Source organism: Trichomycterus rosablanca, chromosome 12 (genome assembly GCF_030014385.1).
Source record: "Trichomycterus rosablanca isolate fTriRos1 chromosome 12, fTriRos1.hap1, whole genome shotgun sequence".
Classification (NCBI taxonomy): domain Eukaryota; kingdom Metazoa; phylum Chordata; class Actinopteri; order Siluriformes; family Trichomycteridae; genus Trichomycterus; species Trichomycterus rosablanca.
This window is the reverse complement of record NC_085999.1, coordinates 31,766,881-31,790,158: the sequence shown is the minus strand read 5'-3', so window position 1 is coordinate 31,790,158 and position 23,278 is coordinate 31,766,881. Positions and strand designations below refer to the sequence as shown.

At 37.2% G+C, this 23,278-nt stretch overlaps 2 protein-coding genes across 3 annotated transcripts in view; one reads left to right on the top strand and one right to left on the bottom strand.

Moving 5' to 3' along the window:
* fgf14 (fibroblast growth factor 14) overlaps positions 1 to 17,323 on the top strand; it is a 124,961-nt gene extending 107,638 nt beyond the window's left edge. For both annotated transcript variants that reach the window (XM_063005856.1, XM_063005855.1), the window contains exons 4-5: positions 12,190 to 12,388; positions 15,502 to 17,323. In XM_063005856.1, the coding sequence (XP_062861926.1) occupies positions 12,190 to 12,388; positions 15,502 to 15,647 (345 nt within the window). In that variant the 3' untranslated portion in view covers positions 15,648 to 17,323. The remainder of the gene's footprint in view (positions 1 to 12,189; positions 12,389 to 15,501) is intronic.
* Positions 17,324 to 19,750: 2,427 nt separating this feature from the next.
* Positions 19,751 to 23,278, bottom strand: part of itgbl1 (integrin, beta-like 1) — a 54,939-nt gene continuing 51,411 nt past the window's right edge. The window contains exon 11 of the mRNA XM_063005841.1: positions 19,751 to 21,470. Coding sequence (XP_062861911.1) covers positions 21,382 to 21,470 — 89 coding nt within the window. The 3' untranslated portion in view covers positions 19,751 to 21,381. The remainder of the gene's footprint in view (positions 21,471 to 23,278) is intronic.

Sequence of the window (23,278 nt, the reverse complement as noted above, 5' to 3'; positions counted from 1 at the left end):
AAATAGAAAAACACTGAGGTAATAAACAACATGTATAAACTATAACCATGGAAACAGAAAATGGCAGCTCTAATTTAATGACCATACAGGAATTGTGCAGGTCTAAAGTCAATGGACAGGACAGAAATGTGAATTAAGAATTAAGAATTTAAAAACAAATGACATTACTTTTCTACATAATCACCTTCCGATGCATTTTTCCCAGCGTAGTACCAACTTTTTAATGCCATCTGCAATAAATGTTTTTTGTTGAGCGCATAGCCACTAATGCACCGCAGCTTTCACATCATCATATGAAAATCTTCTTCCCCTTAAAGCTTCTTTGAGTGTCCAAAAAGGTGAAAATCAGATGGCGCTAAATCCGGACTATAAGCGTCTCTCAGACACGACCGATTACTCCTCCTCCCACCCTCACCGTTTCCAGCCAAAATATAAAAGTGTGGAAACTTTTTGAAGATTCCTCGTATTAAATTGTTAGGTGTCACTACAACACAATAAAATGTTTTTAAAAATATCCCCACTTGAACATTTGTATTCTTCACAAATGCCATGAATCCTTTTTCATATTATTTTAAAGTATTTTGTGCACTAGGTTTTCCTGGACACACTATCTGAGGATTAAAAACACACCTGAACATGATAACACCCACTGATGAAAGAAATTTTACATTTTACAGATCTGGTTTTGATATTCGACTGTAGTCTTTGTCTGTTAGGAATTTTGTGAGAGTTCTTCCTCCTTAGACAAAGGTGGACTGGTTACTCTTAAGCCACTGCAGGGCGAATCACACTTAAATTTTCTCACTTACATATAGATTTACATTTACAGTAACCAGTCAGCATGCACTTTTAACAGACAATGATTGGAAATATGGGCTCTCACTGTGGCTCACTAGAGTCCCAAATCTCATATTATGTTTTATATTTATTCTGTTTCCTCTTCTATTAGAAATGATTTTGAGTTGATTATATTATTATTAATTATATATTTCTTTATTTATTAGGATTTTAACATCATGTTTAACACACTTTGGTTACATTCTTGACAGGACAGGTAGTTACTGGTTACACAAGATTCATCAGTTCAAGTCATGGAAAAAATTTTTTCCTCAATTCGCCTCACTTGCATGTTTTTGGACGGTGGAAGGAAACCGGAGCTCCTGAAGGAAACTCACAAAGCTTCTGCAGTGAGGCGACAGTGCTACCCACTGAGCCACCGTGCCACCCTATTATTAATTACATTTGGTTTGTTTGTTACTGGTTGTTAACTTTTCATTAAAAAAATAAAAACTCATTTTTGCTTTTGCTAAAATTATTACTTAGATTTAAAACAATTAAGGGTGACATGCAAACGTAAAAGTACTCAGAAAAGGGGCAAATGCTCTTAATGACTTTTTATATGTGAGGAGATTCATTTCCATGTTGGATTATACAGCGGCCCCCACATCTGTGCCTCATTTAAACTTGCTTATGCGTGTAATTATGCTTGTGTTCGTTAGTCATACATATGTAGAGGTGCAATTAGTTTTAGTGACACATTCCATTTAACAGTGAAAGCAGTCGTTTGTGTGTGCTTACAGAATATTTTACTGCATACAGTGTTTCTCATCTTTAGCTAATTCCATGTTAAATATGTAAGATTCATTCATGCTAAAAAGATACGTAAGATCCAAAATAGATCCTACAGCATTTGTTAAATGTAAGTTATGCATCGTTACATTGGGATTCGCAAAGTGTGTTAATATACATACATACAGTGTCATTTATCTGTAAAAGGACTTTCTTTATTTCGGAATTACTCCAATTCCCAAGTATTTCTTTTGACCTGCTAGATGGGATGGGAACCTGGCGTGTTTGCACCAAAAATGTCCAGAATTTACAACGGATTTTATCACAGACTGGACTAAAAAATGAAGAACTAAAATTTTTTTTTTGCTAGTTATAACTTTCAGTTCAATTTAATTTTGTGTTTGTATGATTTGTGTAAATCCTATTTATTTAAAGTATCCTCCAGGCCACCCGTAGAAGATGGGTCCCTGCTGGTTTCTTCCTGTAATTTTAAGGGAGTTTTTTCTTGCCACTGTCGCGCTCGGCTTGCTCAACAGGGGTTTTTGGTCTGTTGGTCCTGGTTTCTATGAAGTTGCTTTGACACAATGTCCATTGTAAAAAGCACTATATAAATAAATTTGACTTGACTTGACTCAAGAGGTTAGCAGGTCTTCTCTATTGGCTTCTGTTGATATAAGAAATTCTAATTATTTAAATCTAATTACTAGGATCCATTTCTAAAATTTCTTGCATTTACACTTAACCTGTTTTAAATTATGTATTAAATTCCTACATAAATGTAAATGTGAAAATGATGCAGAAGTCAAGATTTTATGAAAACTTTATGAAATTTTGAGCACGTTTAATCGAAATAGCATTTTTGATCGAGGCCTGGCTATGCTATCAACAACTCAGTTTATCCCTAAGGTGTTTGTTGAGGTTTAGGTCAGTGCTTTGTGCAGGTCACTAGAGTTTCCCAACACCAAACTTATCAAAACCATGTTTGTATGGACCACTTTTATGAGTGGTTAATGAGGGGTGTCTACATACTTTTAGCCGTATAGTCTATGTACAAATTTTGATTTCTAGACATTTTTAAAGTGTTTTTATTTTGTCTCATGATATTATTAAAAGAGATTGGAAAAAAGCTGACATACACATTTATACCATCTATACCAATTTCTCAGTTCAGCCAGACCTTTTTCATGAGCTTTAAGGACACTGTTGATAGATTTTTTGTGCTTTTGAGGGATGAAACAAAGCACTTTGTGTTTAAATCTCTGTTTATTCCAGTCTTACCTTTAGAGTACCAATCCGAACATTCTTGTCCTCTGTCTTTATGTGTGGGTGTCTGTCGCTCACTCAGGCTGCATTACTTCCTTTTCTCAGCAGTCTGGACTGATAATGTGTATTTAAAGCAGTGTGTCCTGTTCCGGTTCTGTCTGAGGTCAATTATGGCCATGAAGTGAAAAGCGAATCTTTGATCTAGGGAAGGAAGATTAAGTGGAGAGAAAATAAACTGCCGCGGCTCGGCCAAATGATTTGATTTTCTCCTTCGGTTCTCATACAATGAATCACTGCTTGTTCAAGGCCTTTTTGGAACATGGCTGTGAATTACTTTTAGAATACTTAGTTGGTGTAAAGCAATGCAAATAGAGACCTGCTGTTGGTTGCACTGTGCCAAACTGGAGCAGTTCCAGAGCTTTTATATTTAATTCAGGACCATGAAGCCTCTTAAAGTAAATGATTACATTACAATGAGACCCTTAAAGTAATTTAAATAGGTAATAAGTATTTACAAAATCATCCAAATGTCTTTATTACATAAGCCTTAGTTTTATATAAAATAGTCATGGTAAATATTGTATATTAATACAACATTGTGTGTCCATGCTGCATAAACAGTACAGTTTTGCTCTGTAAGTTTTGCTAATTAAAAAAATTAACTGGTTATGTTTTTTTATGTAATTAAAACATTGTTCGAGCTAAAATAAAATAAAATAAAAAGTCGTTCAGACAATAATATAAATGTGCTTTTTGGCTTACTACGTAACTTCGTAGGTAAAATTATGAAAGCATTTCCAAGGCAATAGAATATTTTTCTAGATTGCATAAACCACAATATGTAAAATATTAGTAAAAGTAGACCGCCATCTCTGCTGCACTTTTTAGAGTTACAGCCCACTTGCAGTTTGCTAAATGGCTTGCAAACAACTCTGACAACATGAGGATAAAGATTCTCTAGTCTGATGAGGCGAAAATTGAACTCTTTGGGCAGAACAGCAAGTGATGTGTCTGGCTAAAAACAGGCACTGCACGTCTGGATAATGCCATCCCTGTGGTGAAACCTGTTGGTCATTTTAACTTTAAAATATGTTTCTTACTCTTTAATATTGGCAGTTAAATATACAACCCCAAATCAGAAAACGGAGGAATGGAAAATGCAAATAAAATAAAAGTGCAGTGTTGTTTACATTTACTTTGACTTTTATTTGATTGCAGACAGAATGAACCTAATATATTTCATGTTTTATCTGCTAAACTTTATTTCATTTGTTAATATACCTCCATTCCTGCATTTCAGGTCTGCAGTACATTCCAAAAAAAGTTGGGACAGGGGCAATTTAGGGCTAGTAGTGAGGTGAAAAAACTAAATAATGATGCAATTTCAAACAGGTGATGTCAATAGGTGATTGTAATCATGGTTTGGTACAAAAGCAGCATCCAGGAAAGGCTGAGTCTTTGATGAGCAGAGATAATCAGAGGATCTCCAGTTTGTCAACAAATGCGTGAGAAAATGATTAAAAACAATGTACCTCAAAGACGTGTTTGCAGGAAGAATGGGACAAAATAAAAGCTGAAACACTAAATCACTTGGTATCCTTAGTGCCAAAACGTCTTGTGGTGACAAGGAATAGCAACATTACAAAGTGGTTAATGCTTTACCGTCCCAACTTTTTTTGGAATGTGTTTCAGGCCTGAAATGCAGGAATGGATGTTTATTAATAAATGAAATTAAGTTGAGCAGATAAAACATGAAATATCTCAGGTTCATCCTGTCTGCAATGAAATAAAAGTCAAAGTAAATGTAAGAAACTTTTTTTTTTTTTATTATTTGCATTTTCCATGCTGTCCCAACTTTTTCTGATTTGGGGTTGTAGATTGATAGGTAAAAATAGCAATTATATCCCTTCAAAATCAAATCCAAAACGCATTAAATTGTAAGGGAAGGGAAGGGGGTCTGAATTCTTGAATTCTTTATACTGAGAGGTCTCGTGTTTTTAATAAAGTGTAAGATGCAGAGATTTTACTAGACCATTTGTCGTATTTTCTTGGTATTTCCCTGCTTATCTTCTTGTGTGCTTCTTTGAATGGTTCAGGGGTCTACGAATAAAGAACACACATCTGAATGTATTTAAATTTACAAGCAGTTTGCTTCTTCTCACAATAAAGGAAAGAAATGACTTACCATCCAGTACTTTTCAAGTGTTACCATGGTAACCTGGCGGAAACGTATGTGCAGATTTAATACGAGACTGGAAATGAAGGGCTGGTAAAGTAGGAGCATTAACAGAAAGCAGTTAGATGCGAGGGCTGCCTCTACCTTGTAGTTCCCAAAGTCAAGATCAAAGCGAGGACAGACTCGACATGCTTCACCTGCCTCATTTGTTGACTGTGATGCAAAATTAAACATAGCTCATAGCGAGTTGCTGGCATTGACCAGATCGTCCCTCAGCCACCACCTCTGGCAGCCATTCACACACTCGGTGGTGTGAAGTGTAGGAGGTGTACATCTTCTCAGGAAAGCAATGCTTTTGAATTTAGTTTTTGAATTTTGTCTGCATAGCTCAGGACTAGCGTGTGTGCAATATTTTCCCAGTTTTGCTATTATACACAAATGTTTGAGAGGAAAAAGACTTAAAAGGTAGCAATAGGGGGCATCATAGGATGACCAAGTGATATTTCTTTAAAATTACTTAATTTTTCACAATAATTAAAATACAATTTATATACATTAGAGTGACTCATTTGCTAAAATAGCTATTTGTACTATAAGGTATGTTAAAGGGTGGGCTCACCTTGCCATGTAGGCCCCAAGTGGCACCAAGTACCAGCAAGGATAAAATAAATGACCCCAGTTGCAAGGTACGCAACCAATGTAAAACATCACTAGAAGGCACAAAATTAAATAAAAAATAAAAAACAAATAACAAAATGTAATAAACTAAAACAAACAAACCAACAAAAAACTAAACCATGCCACATTTCCAGCCAAAAGCAAAGAGAGGTCAAAAGTGATAGAAAAAGAACGAGAACTGGGTTGTGACCTAAATGCCAGCTACTCGATCCACCAGAGAAGCCAACACTGAGCTGACAAATGAGGCCAGTTTAAAATAAAACCCTCCAGCTGCAGTGTATTAATGCTTATGAGGTACAGAGACTGCTGTTGAAGTGCTAATTGAATGCTCTCACACTGTCTGTCTTCTGTTAGTTTTGTTTTTAAGAACATTGGGAAATGCTTTAGAAGTTTTTAGGATAATAAATCATGAGCAAATTAATATATTTCAGGACAGCACTAGTTATGACTCAATAACACAATCTTTACAGAAGTCTAGACTGGGTAAGCTTGTACTTATCAGCTCTTACTGAAATATTTTCCATTGATTCATGTTTTTGTTTTTTCGCACTACTTCACGTCTGAATCATGAATTGATTATACAACATAAAAATTACGGCTGATGTGAGCTTACTTGTTGAATCAGCTTCAGGTGTGTGTACAATACTCACCCCTTATTTACATATTAATTGCCTTTGAGACCCCCATTATTCCTTATTTACATGACAGCTGCCCTCATTTACACAAAGTCAAATCTAAAAAAATTCCAGCAAAGTACGGTAGTAATAGGCTCGGCATGTAACAGCAAAACCAGACCAGTTCGACCAGGTTAAAGTTTGATGGCAATAAAAGGCTGAAGATTAAAGTAATGAATAACAAATCTCTGTGAAATGATCTATGCCCAGTTTAAAATCAGATGTGATCATATGCATTGATAAATAAGAGCTGTTATAAACTGCACAGCATTTTCTGAAGGAGCCCAACACTACGATGATCTGTAGCTTAAAAGAAACCTTCTCAAAAAAACTATGAAAGATTTTACATCCAACAAAACATGGACATTTATTATTATTTGCAGTGGAATGGGTCACCCGCACAATTCCGCTTAAATTCCGCATTGTACTTTTGTTACCTTGATTCTCTCAATGTGTGATATATAAAGCACTGTAATTCGTTTTATTTGCTGGCTCCGTGTCAGGTTGTGTTTGCTGAAAATCCGGTGCCACTGTAATGATTTGAAAATGAATGTTCAGCGTGCTCTATCCGAAACCATCTAACTAATTACTGTTACCAGCCAGCCAGCAATATGCCTCAACCGATGAGCTGAATCTTTAATTACCTTTTTAAAGTGACACAAACAGCCATGGATTAAAAAAACATTGCCTGCATCTGCTTTCAGTGCTGTTTTTGGTATGCATCTTGCCTCCGATAGTAACAGCTTTAATGCTCACCAAACCATCATGCCAGCATAATCATTTTCCACCATATACAGTTGCAATGTGAAATGTTCACCCCCACCCACCTTAAACAGTATTGTGTTGATGTGTATAGAATCGAATGAAATCCTACAAGAAGACGTCACAGTCAACAAAGAAATCATATTTATTGAGACATACAGCATTTGTTAATACATACAGATACATATTGATACAATACAAGCAATTTTGAAATATCATTGAACATCATCTTAAGTTTAAATATGCATCTAGTTGTCTTGAATAATCTATCTTTTTTCTCTTTTTTTGGTGGGATGAAAATTTCCAATTGCATACCCTAAAATGTAACAAATGTACATGTGACAGTCATGAATATATTAAATGTTGCACTGATGATAGTTCCTCACAGTTCACGTGTTGAATTGACCAGACATAAAAACCTGAGTGACCTGGTCCAACAAATCCCGTTTTCTCCAAGATCATGTGGCCTGCCAGCTATTTGTGTGTCATGCCAGAAGGGTCACACATGGCATGGTCACACAGAATGCAGTATTGGTCTGTGTGATGTGGATACATTGGCCATTTTGAATAATCCCTATATGTACATAATTGTGAATCAATGAGTGTGTGATATCATGCCAGGGTATCTTCTCATTACGCAGTCGTTGTCCCTGAGATCTAGACCTACTGGAATCTGATTAGGATAAAGCAGTTAGTTAAGGAGAAAGGATTAATGCATGAATGAGGTACTGAAAACTGGAACATAGTTATGATGTGGCAAGGCAATCTTGGTACTATGTATGTGGCTTTGAAAATATTGGAACGTTGATCAGAAGTTTGCAATATTAAATATTAATCTTGGAACAATGTTGGAATTGAAGTTTTATGAGGTGGCAGTGATGTTGGATGTTTCCAGCCTTTGGAGCTAGCTTTCTATTCAAACAAACCCTAAAACATTCCTTTATAACAAGCTGGAACACAGTCTGGATGATAAGCCTGGCTGTCAGCCTTTGAAACTGTTTGACAGCTCCTCAGCTCCTGTTGTGCTGGTAAAGAAGGTGTATCTGGTCCAGCTTGAAGGAGACATATATGCAAATTTTTGTAGCTAAGATAGCCTTAGTTAATCTTAACCCAGGTTAGGTAACTCATTTCTTTAAAATTTTAAGCATTGTGAATAAACATACCAGGTGTAAAAACTTTCGGGTCACATCTGGACAATAAAACTCAACACTATCTCCAGTACTGTCAAACTCCCACACACTTTACTCTGGAATACGGGTCTTCAGATTATTGTCTTGCCTAGTGAATCTTGTGGAAAGTCACTGTCAAAAGTTGGTAAAGACACTCAAAAAATGTAGGGCGCTCAGATGGATGGCTTAACAGTCTAATGCTGAAACGGAGTTTGAATCTCAGCTGTGCTATCAACCGACCACATCTACACAGACATTAGTGGTTATGTCTGTAGGGATGAAATGGTCAAGCAAGGGGTCCTTATTGCTGCAAAAGAAGCTGGATTTATTTTTGGTTGGTGGACTATTCTCAGTCCAGCTGTGACAGGGAGGTATTTAAAAACTCTAGCAGCGCTGCTGTGTCTTATCCACTCATATCAGCACAACACACACTAGTACACCACCACGTCAGTGTCACTGCAGTGCTGATAATGATCCACCACCCAAATAATACCTACTCTGTAGTGGTCCTGTGGGGGTCCTGACCATTGAAGAACAGCATGAAAGGGGGCTAACAAAGCATGCAGTGAAACAGATGGACTACAGTCAGTAATTGTAGAACTTTAAAGTGCTTCTATATGGTAAGTGAGCTGATAAAGAAGAAGAAGATATACTTTATTTGTCATATATACATGTACAGGTGTACAGTACAATGAAATTATTTCTTCGCATATCCCAGCTTGTTTGGAAGCTGGGGTCAGAGCGCAGGGTCAGCCATTGTACGGCGCCCCTGGAGCAGATAGGGTTAAGGGCCTTGCTCAAGGACCCAACAGTGGCTGCATAGCAGAGCCTGGATTTGAACCGCCAATCTTCCGGTTGATAGCCCAAAGCTTTATCCACTAGGCTACCACTGTTCCCAAAATGGACAATGTAAGTAGAAACAAGGAGGTGGTTTTAATGTTATGGCTGATCGGTGTATATAGACACTGTCACCAATGGTACAGAAAAAATGAAGAAATGCTGGTGCATCAACTGAATCCTTCAGTTAAAAGTGTTTAAATGAGCTTCCCTTTAGTGTTTAATCAAGCGGGCTAGAGAACCCAACAAAACACAGCTAAGTTTAACTTCCTTACATATGGCAATTTCATCCCATTCAGTCTGCCATCACGTCTCCCCAACGTGCCACTTAGTCCCAGCCTGAGCTCCGCCTTTAAGCTGATAGCTACTGGTTGTCTTGAGTTGACAGGGAGCAATTTAGTGTACAGTAATAACTGGGAACACTGTGGTGTTATCTGTACCTTAAAGAGTGAAAAAAAAAACATATACTGTAGGTGGATTAAATCAACTATATAAAAGAAATAATGTGCTTTGTGAAAATACTTTGTGAAGCTGACTGAGTCCCTGTGCACCAAGCAAGGTCCAGTAAAACAGCTAAAAACTGAACATGTTCTACTGAACCTGTTTGGGATGAATTGGAATGGCAAGTCAAGCCTTCTTGTTCAACATTATTCTAACATAATTGATACAAATCCTCCCAGAGACACTGCAAAAAGGAAAGCCTACCCAAAGGAGCGGATGCTGGGAGGCTTAGGTCCATACAGATGAACTTTGTGGGTATCCAATTACTGACTGTAGCCCATCTGTTGCTCAGTACACATTGTCATTTCCTGCACCACATTTTTTAATCTAAAAGGACTCCTACTGACCAAATGATGTTCAGGTAATGGACCATTCCCAACACAGCAGTGACACTAAAATGGTAATGACATGATAGTGTGTGTTATGAGTGCAGCAGGAACAGGAGTGTTGTTGGGATTTTTAAATACTGGTTTAACTTACCAGCCTTTTTGATTGATTCATTCATTCATGGTCTGTTTTACCACCACTTTAACCAAATCAGGGTCGTGGTAGGTCTGACTTGTTGAGTGAAAGGCAGGAAACACACCGGACAGGTAGCCAATCCATCACAGGGCAGACACACACACACACATTCACACTTAGTCCAATTTCTATTAGCTCTAGTTGGTCTGAATGCATGTATTTGGACTCATGGGAGAAAACCTGAGCACCCGGAGGAAACCCACAGACTCAGGAAGAACATACAAACTTCACACAGAAAGATTTACTTTCCCCACTGGCTGCCAAGTGGGGAAAGTAAATCCAGACCCTTCTTGTTGTGAGGTGACAGTGCTGCCCACTGCACCACCATCCTGCTCCAACAAAATGTAGCTTTAATTCAAGCTTTAAGGAGCCGATCTTGGAGCAATCAGATGGACAAATAAAAGAAAGATTAAGTTGTTTGACCACAATGACTAGAAATACACGTATGTTTGTATGAGATTAAGTTAAAGCATTTAAACCCAACATCTCTAATTTCCTTTGGGATCAATAAAGTACCATCCATCCATCCATCCATCCATCCATCCATCGATCTATCTATCTATCATTACTGTACCTCCGGTAATAGTAGTAGTATTTTGATCTATGCCTGTTTTGCATGATCACAGATGACCACGTTTCTTGTTAACATTTATTTATTTAAAGGAAGAAAACATTACATTACAGAATTGTATTAAATTATTGTATAGGCAGCTCAGACAGGTACGTTGGTCCTTCTTGCTTATACAATGAATTTAAAATGGATTAAGGTATGATTTCAGAAAGCTCTTGTAACTCTGTGGATTGGTGCTGTATAATTGGATGCGGATATTTCAACTGTTAAATCAGCTTATCCTGCACAAACTTTAAAGCACTGAGAGCAAAGGTGAGTGGGGGAGAGAAAGATCTGGTTTTAGAAAATATTGCATTACTTTTAAAGGACTGATCTGTTTATCTGGTATTGTTAGACTTTTATGACAAGTGTTTGCATCTACACTGATCAGCCATAACATTAAAACCACCTCCTTGTTTCTACTTACATTGTCCATTTTATCAGCTCCACTTACCATATAGAAGCACTTTAAAGTTCTACTCACTGTCCACTCTATTAGACACTCCTATCTAATTGGTCCACCTTGTAGATGTAAAGTCAGAGACAATCACTCATCTATTGCTGCTGTTTAAGTTGCTCATCTTCTAGACCTTCAACAGTGGTCACAGGGCGCTGCCTACGGGGCGATGTTGGCTGGATATTTTTGGTTGCTGGACTATTCTCAGTCCAGCAGTAACAGTGATGCATTTAAAAACTCCATCAGCATTGATGTGTCTTATCCATTCATACCAGCACAACACACACTAACCCACAACCACCATGTCAGTGCCACTGCAGTGCTGAGAATGATCCACCACCTAAATTACACCTACTCTGTGGTGGTCCTGGGAGAGTCCTGGCCATTAAAGTACAGCATGAAAGTGGGCTAACAAAGCATGCAGAGAAACAGATGGACTACAGTCAGTAATTGTAGAATTACAAAGTGCTTCTATATGGTAAGTGGAGCTGATAAAATGGACAGTGAGTGTAGAAACAAGGAGGTGGTTTTAATTTTATGGCTGATTAATGTATATTTGTTACACTGGGAATTCGTCATTCGGTATGACCTGGGGTTTAAATCTCATTGGTACTATTGGCCGGTCAGGCATCTGCAAAGACATAATTGGCACTGGGAGGTAAACTTGTCAGTGCCGGTCCTCTTTCTTTATATTATTATATATTTTTATAAAAGAGTCTGTTATAACAAGAACCATTTTTGTTATGTTTCTTTTTCATTGTTTTGTTTCTAGTTCTCCCTGATATATGTTTGTCCTATGGCCAACCCTTACATCTTGTCAAACTCTTTGAGTTATGTGATCCTAGTTCAAAAGGAATATGTACCAATTCTGTTCAACCGAGGTGTACAAAACTCATCAAAACGACTCAGTTCACCAGCAAATCTCGATCAATGCTGATCTCTCTTTTTCTCTCTGTCTCTTTCTTTTACAGGAACTCTTTACAGCAGAATGCAAGTTCAAAGAGTCAGTGTTTGAGAACTACTATGTGATCTACTCATCCATGTTGTACAGGCAGCAGGAGTCAGGGAGAGCTTGGTTCCTGGGTCTCAATAAAGAAGGCCAGGCCATGAAGGGCAACAGAGTGAAAAAAACCAAACCAGCTGCTCACTTCCTGCCCAAGCCATTAGAAGGTAATGAGTGCTCTGAGTACAGGCTGATGAACCCAGGGGAGTGTTTGGTACCAGAAAACTGTGACACTGCAGGCTTATAATGAACTGAATTTGGCTTGACTTTTACTGAATAATTTAGAGCTATTCACAGAATTTTGACAAATGTTGCAATGTTTTTATTTTCTGATTTTATGGGAAAATTTGATGCACTTTCTAACACAATACACTAATCATGTAGTGCTTCAGAAGAAAGAATAAATCCCCAAAACTTAATTTACATATCATTGTCTTAGAATGCACATTGGTAAATATGCATCACATGACCAAATGTATGTTCAAATCTTCACAGATGCTACATTACACTGTTCAAAATTGAAATTAAACTAAGACTGATTCAAAATGACTTCCTGGTTGTAATATCTGTCAAAACCCAACAACCCTCAGCAGCTTAGCAGTTGAGGAAATGGACTAGTAATCGTAAGGTTGCCAGTTTAAGCCACACCATCGCCAAGTTGCCACTGTTGCCACAGCGATAATTGTAACTCGCTTTAGTAAAAAGGGTCTAATTAATAAAGTGCAACCAAATACTATGAGGAAAAACATTATGACCACTGACAGGTGAAGTGACTAACACTGATCTCTTCATCATGGCACCTGTTAGTGGGTGGGATATATAAGGCAGCAAGTGAACATTTTATCCTCAAAGTTGATGTTAGAAGCAGGAAAAATGGACGAAGAAAAATGAAGAAGAAAAATGGAGACGTTGCTGGTTCTGATAGAAAGGTGTGAGAATACACAGAGCGTCGCAGTTGCAGGGCTGTTTTGGCAGCAAAAGGGGGACCAACACAATATTAGGAAGGTGGTCATAATGTTATGCCTAATTGGTGTATATATACAGTGTATCACAAAAGTGAGTACACCCCTCACATTTCTGCAAATATTTTATTATATCTTTTCATGGGACAACACTATAGAAATAAAACTTGGATATAACTTAGAGTAGTCAGTGTACAACTTGTATAGCAGTGTAGATTTACTGTCTTCTGAAAATAACTCAACACACAGCCATTAATGTCTAAATGGCTAATGTCTACACTGACTACTCTAAGTTATATCCAAGTTTTATTTCTATAGTGTTGTCCCATGAAAATATATAATGAAATATTTGCAGAAATGTGAGGGGTGTACTCACTTTTGTGATACACTGTATATATACTGTATATATATATATATATACAGTATATACAGTATATATACCAAAATAGACATATCCAAGCCAAAAAACTGAACTAGCCAACTAAACCCAATGGAAAAACAATACAACATTTAAAATATCCCAATATTTTAAGCCTTTTCAAAAAAGCCACCACTGAAACAAAAAATACAGACAATTTCAAAATTCAGGCCCCAAAGCAGTTTGGTGTTAACATATAATTTGTAATAATGAATCTGTAATAATCCAGGAGCTAAGCTCTCCGACAATGGCGCTTTCTTGTTATGTGCCAGACGTTTGCCTCACAGGTCAGTCTCTACCATGCTGATTTGTGTACATTATGCAGAAATGCCACCTGTATGCAGCCCAAGGCAACAAAGATTGCAGTTCTGCAGCAGCTCGTTTTTAAACAAGGGCATGTAGCAAAGCTTCGTTTTCATTATATAAGCAGCCAAATTTATCCCTGGAGATCAGAAGCCCTCTTCCAGAACCATAGCATAAGCTGAGGCTTTCTGACAGCCTGCCTAAACTTTGACAAAGTCACAGAGGCTCTGTCAGAACTCGTCTAATGAACGCTCTTTCCCAAACTTACCAAGTTTTGAGTTCGTAGATAGAGATGACAGGCATTATTCAAGTTACAGGCTCATTATTTCATCTTGGGGATTGTTCACATGTACAAGGCTTTAAAAATATTCATCCACCAATTTTGTTTTTAATGTAAATAATTGTCATAACCTGGGATTTGTATCAGTTTGACTAAGAGCTTCGAGTTTTAAAAGTTTTTTTCCAGTAAAGTCATTAGTAGGCCATTTAAAAATATTATTTTTTTTTTTTTCATTTAGAATTGATAGAATGGAAGGCCTTTATTTGTCATATATACATATATAGATGTACAGTACAATGAAATTTTTACTGAGCATATCCCAGCTAGTTTGGAAGCTGGGGTCAGAGCGCAGGGTCAGCCATTGTACAGCGCCCCTGGAGCTAAGAGGGTTAAGGGCCTTGCTCAAGGACCCAACAGTGGCTGCATGGCAAAGCTGGGATTCAAACTCTTAACCTTTCAATTGACTGCCCCAAGCTCTATACTATACTAGGCTACCTCTGTCCCTTTCAAAGGCATGTCAGTCTTAATTTGGTCATTTCTAGTTTACAACTGCATTTTCTCTTTCACTTGCACCACCCCTGCTCAGATACAGAGAACAGCTGCAAACTAGCACCCCTTCTGTCACCCTTTGCTTTCCACACAGCCATATTGTGTCCACAGTAACAATATGGTCATTGTGGATCATATACTAGTCTTGCAGTTTCCACACAGCAGAGATCACATATATTGTGTCCGTTAGAAGCATGGCCAGGTCGAATGCAAGAGCTGGACCAATCGGTGGGAGTGGGCAAGTGTGCCAACCGAATGTGGGACAGGTTTTATGTGCTTTATAGACCAATTTTTTCTATAAAGAGCACTTTGAATGGCCACACACAGCACTTAGAATTTTATTTATTAGACTTCTAGACTTTCTGCCCTTTTGTTATAAAATCTTTCAAGTGACATTCATGATATTCTTTTAGTTTGGGCTTGAATTTTTTCCATAAAGGCTCTTTCAGTGTGACACGTTGAATTTGGTTGATCTATGAATTCTGTCAAAATGAAACCTGCCACAGCAGCCAGCGTAACTGATTCCCTTTCTGAGTTATTGATGCAGTTTGAAAAGGCAGCCTGATTTAGGCAGTGTGGCTGTATTTTTGTATTTTGTAGGTATGCCCATTAACCTGAGATGGTCCTGTATTCTTTATTTTTTGCAAAAAATAAGTTGTTGTATATATGATATCTTATATTTGACATATCCTAATGTGTATGAGTATCATTTTTCATCTTTTTAATGCATACCTAATTATTCTATTGTTATCTGCTCTGCTTTCGCAGTTGCGATGTACAGAGAGCCATCATTGCACGACGTGGGAGAGACAGTACCCAAAGCCGCTGCACCTCCCGCAAAAAGCACAACCGAGCCCGCCGTGATGAACGGAGGTAAACCTGTTAGCAAGGAAGCCAGCAAGCCCAGCACATAGCCCAGCCTTGGAAAACAAAGAGCGAGAAAAAAATGCCCTCCCTCTCTTGTCAATGGATTTGGTCCAGACGAGCCCCTGTCCTCCTTGCATTCTATCCTGCTGTCCTCTGACTCCTGCTGTCCTCTCCATCCACTTGGCAAATCGATTGCAGAAGCTCGGCCAAGCGTAGCGACCAGGAGGATTCGACTGGATGAATCAGCTCAACCCGCACCATGGAATGCCCTACCAGATACGGAATGCCTTTTTCTCTCCCTAGCCTGCACATTCGATAACGACCAACCCATTTTTCTGTGACTGTGACAATCCTTGAGAACGATGAGCAGAAAGGTGACCAAGGGTGCGCTATGGCAGCAGCGGCAATCTTTCTGCTGCTGAAGATCACCTATTTTTTCTTTTTTTTTGATTGTCTAATTCAGATCTATTTTCTATACACAGAGAACACCAGCTTTGCTCTGGGGGATATGAACTGACTTGCAAGAAAATAGGACTATGCTCTAATTTTTATAGAGTTTGTTCCTGTCTTTCCTGCTCAGTCTCTCTCTTCTACTTTCAGTCTTACTCTCGAGTACTAAAGAAAACCTTTGCAGGGGCTACCTGTGATTTTCTAATAACTTTCACACCAATCACACATCGATGTGCACATTTTGAAACAAGTCTCACCAGTACAAACGGTATTTGTCTAGGACCGAGATGTCAGCGGGGGCTCGGGTGGCAGGGAATCATTTCGGAGGACTCATGCCAGCAGTCGCCAGTGAGCCTCTGGAAAGCAGAGTTAGCTTACCTAGGCTCAGCACTGTTTCATTTTACCATAGAGAAAGGTTCTAAAGCCTGTCCAGGTGGTTTTTACCCACTAATATACTAATACTCCCCTGCTGTAGTCAGTGCACGGGACTGCCTTGCATGGAGGTGCCTGATAAGTACGTGTATACATATCGCTGTTGCATCACCACCAGGCCAGCTAACCATCACCTCCAGCCTCAGCTAAGAACAAGCTGAAATGTCTTAAATGTCTGTTATTTTATAGGAAAATCTATAGGCCTCGTAGGCCTCAGATCCAGACCCCTACTCTCATGCTCAACTCTATAGACCATTCCGGTGTTTACTTTCTGGAGGCACCAATAGCAGCCATCATGTGATAATCTACACAGAAACAGAGCAATTAAATGGCTGAATTCGCTTAGGTACTGTAATCATAGGCTGCACCCTTTTTACGTTCTACAAAAGCATGGGCAAGGTTAGTATTGTGTTCTGTTAATACGGTCTGATTCAAAGCAAGAAATGGCTTATATAACAATGTTTTCACTGTATGATTAAAAAAGCTTTAAAATCGATTTTATTAACCAGATATTAGAATGAAATACGGAGACGTTTTTTTCTTTACCTAGCTCAGCATGCAGAGTCCAGTACTGCTCATATCGGCCTGTTGTGTGCCTGTAATGACCTCTAACCCAGCATGCAAAAACGTGTACCCAGTCAGTGCTGGGTTAAAGGTGCCTCGTGCCCCCAAGAGATACACACATCATACTTTCTGTTCCTACTTAATAAGCTTGATCCTGAATTTTACCAAAGTTAATCAAGAAATCAGACACACCAATAGAGCTCAACAGAGTGGTTCTGAAAGCAAAAATCATTTTAATTGCCACACTAATAAGGGTTTTTATTTATTTATTAATTTAATAAAAAAAAAAACGATGAATTGCATTGTTATTCAATTCAGTTAATACCCAGACATATGAATTGACCTCATGATGTCACTATAATCATGTGATTACAAATGTGTTCATGGCAAATTTTGTTAAATTCTAACTTCACCAAAATTTACACAGTAAATGTAAAACAAAACATGATTCTTCAGCATAGCTATCTTTAGTTTATCAAGCATTTTTTCTACTAAAAGACTGTTGTGTTGAGATAAAACCAACATAATCTGCTCATGCATTTGTATCCAACTCTGTAGCATGCAGTGCATTTGAAGTTAGCATGCTGGCTAATGCTTAGATAATGTAGATCTGTACAGTACATTCAGCTCTGTCCCAGACCAGAATGCATATATTTTTTAATAATCTGGGTAAAAGAGACTATTTAGTGAGTGAATCTGGTCTGGAAAGATAAATCCTAAATGACTTTGTATTAGCTACAAACGTTTGGAAATGCTAATGTGGCTAAAATTTTATCTGTGATACATATCAAAGATATTTTAACAGCATCTGTATTTTTTTCTCTCTCATAAAATATAATAGCACACATTCTTGCACCTTTGGTTTGGTTACTTTTTGTCCTTCGTTTTCTTTTTTTTACATTACATGAAAATATTTTATTATGTACCTCGATACTTTGGTTTGTTGTTTCAGAACCGGACTCACTAAATAATTAGTGATCTCTGTTGAGCTCTATATTAATAACATGCAGTAAGCAGCAGTACGAGCTTGGCCACCCGGCCCGGCTTTGTTTTTTGCGCACCTGTTAGGTGAATCTTAGATGGGTGTGTTTAAATTTAATAGAGCATACCTTTTATTTTACAAACACTTGGGGTACCTATTAATTAATCACCTGCATGCTGTTCCTTAAGGACCAAAGTAGTGGAAAGGTACAATGGATTATTAGACTGTTTAGGCCAGCATTGAATGGGCATGATATTCTAACGCTCTATTATATAGGTTTTTTTTTCTGGATTGAAATCATAGTGCTTTCAAAACAAACTTTTTATTTCATCATGGATTTTAGCAGATCATCTAGGATTTTATGAATTTATTATTAGATTTGATATGAAAACTGTCTTGCTTTACCAATTCTAATAGTTTTATCAAATAAGATTTCAAATTTAATCTAGACTGAAGCTGGGCTGCTAATACAAATATATCCAAGGCTTCTTTCACAGATCTATATTTTCTGGAATTTGTTGGGAGTATGAACTTTCTTATTAGGATGTCTAAAGCACATTTGTTTAACTTCCATATTGCACAATGCAGTTCTGTAGGTAGTGATCATAAACCAGGGCTGGTGTCCCACCTCCTGATAACACACTAATCATTCTTTCAAATGAACTCTACATGCTGGGCTATAACCAGCCTGCAAACCAGTGGACTAATTCTATGGAGGCTAAATTTATTTTTGTACGTATTGGTGAGTAAATGTACATTCATTTGTCAGTTATTTCAGTTCTTTCCTCTTGTGGATGTTGCTGTGTTTGTTCTGCTTCGTGCAGGTCGTGCGTGATGTCGTCCATTCATCCTGAGGAGCTTTGGCTAAACAGTTTGTTTATTTTCTTTTTGATCTTTTTATTCCATAGCATTGTTCTCTTTGAGTTTAGTCTTTAGCGTGACTATTGTTTCATCTTTTGCATGGGAAGAGGATGGCATTTAAGAAATGCATGTTGTAGGCAGTTTGTATCAAGAAATGTTGGTATGTACTGCTAATTTTACATACATATATGCAAAGAGTTTGTCTGCACTGTACAGTTTGTGTTTGTTGTATACACAAATACAACATATTGAATAAAATATTTATATAAAGGTGTACTGTGTTCAGCCATTTTTACTGAATCAAATTTGGGCTACTTTTGTGTAAGTAACCATTAATACAGTTGCAAAAGTTTAGAAATCTCTCAGAATTACTGGATTTTCTGCCATATTTATTAAAAATAAATTGATCAATTTATATACCAGGCCATAACTGGTAATAACTGGTAAGATTCCCTTAGCAGCAATAACATGAAGCTGCTGATTGGATCATTACAATAGAATATCACTTTACTACACCTGAAAAAAGTACAAATACTTTTTAAATATTCTCTGGTAAAAACACAGTAAATGTTGGCTGGATTATGAATCAGTAATTAATGTTTTATGCTTTAATATTCATAAATGACATGAAAAGTGTAGTTGTGTGATATATTAGACGGAATGTGTTTCTTTATTAGTCTAACATGGGTGATGATTTGATAGTACTCGGTTACTTATTATTAGAGAAATCTAGTCATTTTAAATAGTTTTTCTTGCAACAAAATATTTGGTCAATTAAGAAACTAGAAAAGGTCTTCAGATAAGATAAGATAAGATTTTATTGATAAAGTCAATGTAAAGATGTAATGATTTGTCACTCCAAACAACAAATTGTCTAGACTCTGATGGACTTTTTTTCTGTGGTACTTTAAGGATGTAAAAACTAGACAGTAAAAGAAAAGCAGGACAGGAAATAAATCGATGCATTTGAAAATTGGCGAAGACTTTTTAAAGTACCTTCAATGCCAAAGAAGACAAACAAATGGATCTTTGATCAAATCAAACCTAACCTCTTACTCAAAGCCCAGGTAACCAAATTAAAGCTCTCTTATTTTGGAAACATTATTAGAAGAACAAAATCATTGGAAAACACAATCTGAAGGTAGACAGGAAGAGAAAAGTTAAGGTAAAAAAGGAAGAGGACTGCAGACAACTAGATGGATAGGTTTACATTTGGAGGAACAATAAACATGCCAGGAATTGGAATCGCCTTAACGACACTTAATAGTCATCCAAGCATGAGCATTTCTACCCAAGTATGAATGGTCAACCATGTCACTGTTAAGAAACACCACAAAATATGGCAGTTTATGTCATTGTTTATTGCAAATTATTATACTATTGTATATAAGCCTCTCTGCTTCTTATCTGAAATAGTAAAAAGGTACATTTATCTGTGGGTTGTTGATGATTTCTTGAGTCATGTAAAATATGTAAAACTTCCCAAATGGCATGAAAGGGCTATGTACATTAAAACAAAAATTTAAGTCACATTAATAGGTAAACATTCTCCATATTTTATGTTTGGACCCTGCCCATACATATACTGTAACTGTATTGGAAACAAAGCATTACACAAGGGCATGTCTAAAAACGTTTGTCTTTTGCCTTTGCAATTGCTTTACTAAAAAACCACAAAATGTTTTAAAATGAGCATTTATATTCAGTACAATATACATATACATGAAATTGAGAAATACAACTGGATTAGAAATTAAGGGGAAAATCCATATTAATGCTCATGGTTTTGGAATTGAACTCCTAACAAACCCATGGTCAGGTGTTTACATATGTTTAAAATGCTAAACAGTCTAAACAGAGCTTGATACTTTATCAAGATCAAACGGTGATTAGAACCAGGTACGTTTAAAAGTTCAAAAGCCACGGGTCTATAACTACAACCGTGGATAAATGTTTACAGTGGCTATGATCAGATTCTTGGCAAGTATATGAGCGCATGTGCAATCTAAGCTAAGAAAATTGTGAAGAATTGAATGCTTGACTCTTGGGGGCATTTTGCTGGCATGCTTTGGGTTTATTTAAAAAGACCCAAAAGGCTAATTGCAAATCATCATAAAGGTATTTCAACAGAATGAAACATTTCTATCTTGGCAGGAGTGGTCTCTTCCAAAAGCAGAATCTCCAAGGCACAAGAATAACTGGTTGAATGGTATGATAAGCAAGGAAATGATGTTATGGCCTTAATGGTCACCATCAACTGAGGACACCAATTGAAGAAATGCATTTTGGAGGAATAGTGTTCCATCCCTCCAGTAAGGCACCAAAGGCTTGAACAGCACTAAAGCCGTTCTAGAAATTTAAATTGGTTTTTCCATTTCAATTTGTCACCCATCCGTACATCTGAGTGCTTCCATTCTCTTTTTAATATTTACACGCTTTCGTTGCAGCAGCCTTTTTTAAATAAACAGTCTTTTAGAAAATGGCTTTTGGCATTAGTACTCTTCTCCCACCCAGATTTCACAGGCGTTCCCTGTCCAGCCATCCCAGCACTCACAGGTTCCACAGCTGCACACACCATTTCCTGGAAAGAGATGTGAGAAACAGAACAGTAAAGAATTACAGAGTTACTTCATGATCTACAAGCTTTCAGTACATACAATAAAAAGTAGTTGATGGTTGAATGGTTGGAAGTCTTTGGTTTCTTTATCAGTGTGCAGCTATTTTTTACAGCTAAACGTGAACAACATGCACATAGTTTGCAGATATAAATATTATTAGGTACATGATTATTATAATAATATTTTAAGGTCTATTTTTCATCACGATTATGGATTCTACTTGCGATACTACTGCAGCAGTGGTCACCCAGTCAGCCAGTTGTATTTCTGATTTATGAAAGGTCGTCAACTTGATTCTGACTCTTGGTGACCATATGGATAGTGTTCCTCCAGAACATCCTGCTTTCAAGTTGGATCTTCAGTTTTCTTAATGGCTTGTTCATTGCCCCTCTTATTGTATCCATCCTTCTTGTTTCTGGCTATCCTCTTCCTCTTTTATCTTCATCCAGTCATAACTGTGTTTCCCAATGAATTGGTTCTTCTCATGATGTATCCAAAATAAGATAGCTTAAGTTTTGGTTTCTTTTGGTTGAGGATCCATTTTTTGTCTTCAAAGGCATCAATATGCTTCATGTCCTGTAATTGTACAGCTTTTACATTCATAAAGAAACAGAAAATACCAAAGTTTGGGCAAAAATCTCTCACACAAATTTCACTTTCAATAATAAAAATGATTTAACACAACAAGTAGCAATATTGGTGATGGTGAAGGAGCTTCCTATGGTTCTTGGTGAAAATGTATTGAACATCTTTTCGAAGGAAAGCCATAGCAAGCACTTTTAACATAATTGTAATACAATTAATTAGAGAATTTGCAAATGGAAAGTACACGAGACACAAATAGTTCCTGGACTGGAGGGTCATACAAGATTTTACAATTTGCTCTCATGATAAGAAAGTTATGAGAAAAGCCAACTCTCAGAGAATTGCAGGATGCCATTCAAGCACCAGGAACAACAAAATGGAGCACAAAACACATATAACACCTAAACATAAGCATTTAGACAAATTAAACACTAATATAACTCTTTGGAAATAAATCTCCTTGTCACATTTGTAAAAAAAAAAAAAAATAGAAGGGTTTGGTGTATGATAAGTTGGGAGCTTGTTTTTGAAATGTAGTCATTTTTATGCCAGAGAATAGCAACCATTAAAAAAAACCACTAGGGAAGGCGTATATTTACCCATGTTGAAGATGCTTTGGGCTGTGTGTCATATCACCACTCAAACAGTTGGAATTCTAATCCACAGTGCATGAAATTAAGCAATAGGCATTCCTAATACATTGAATTTTCCACATCACTCATCAATTTACGTGTAATGAGAATCTCTTGCTGGAGAAGCCATGAAATCTGATGAGAAATTGGTATTTGTAATCTGGCAGATACATTGGTTGTGTGGAATGGTGTGGCCCTAGAAGGTGCAAAGACACTGCTTGTGTGTTTATATTTACATTCTATGCAACATAAAATGGCTTAAATTTGTATGCATGTGGTAATTATGATCTAATCACTAATAAGCTTTTACGAACATTTATAAACACATTTATAATTCATGGTTGACAATGTACCCTTGGTTCTAATGCAGCTTTTGTTTGTCTGGGGGGAATATTTGGAATGCTGCCTTGTATTTTCATTAATCAGGCACGGTTTTACAAGGATATGCCCATGTTCTCTTGAGTTTCATCCACGTTAAGCCCCAGTCAAAACCGTTAGTGCAAGATAATGAAACAGACAGGCTTTACTGATGGGACAGCTCCACACTGGCCTAG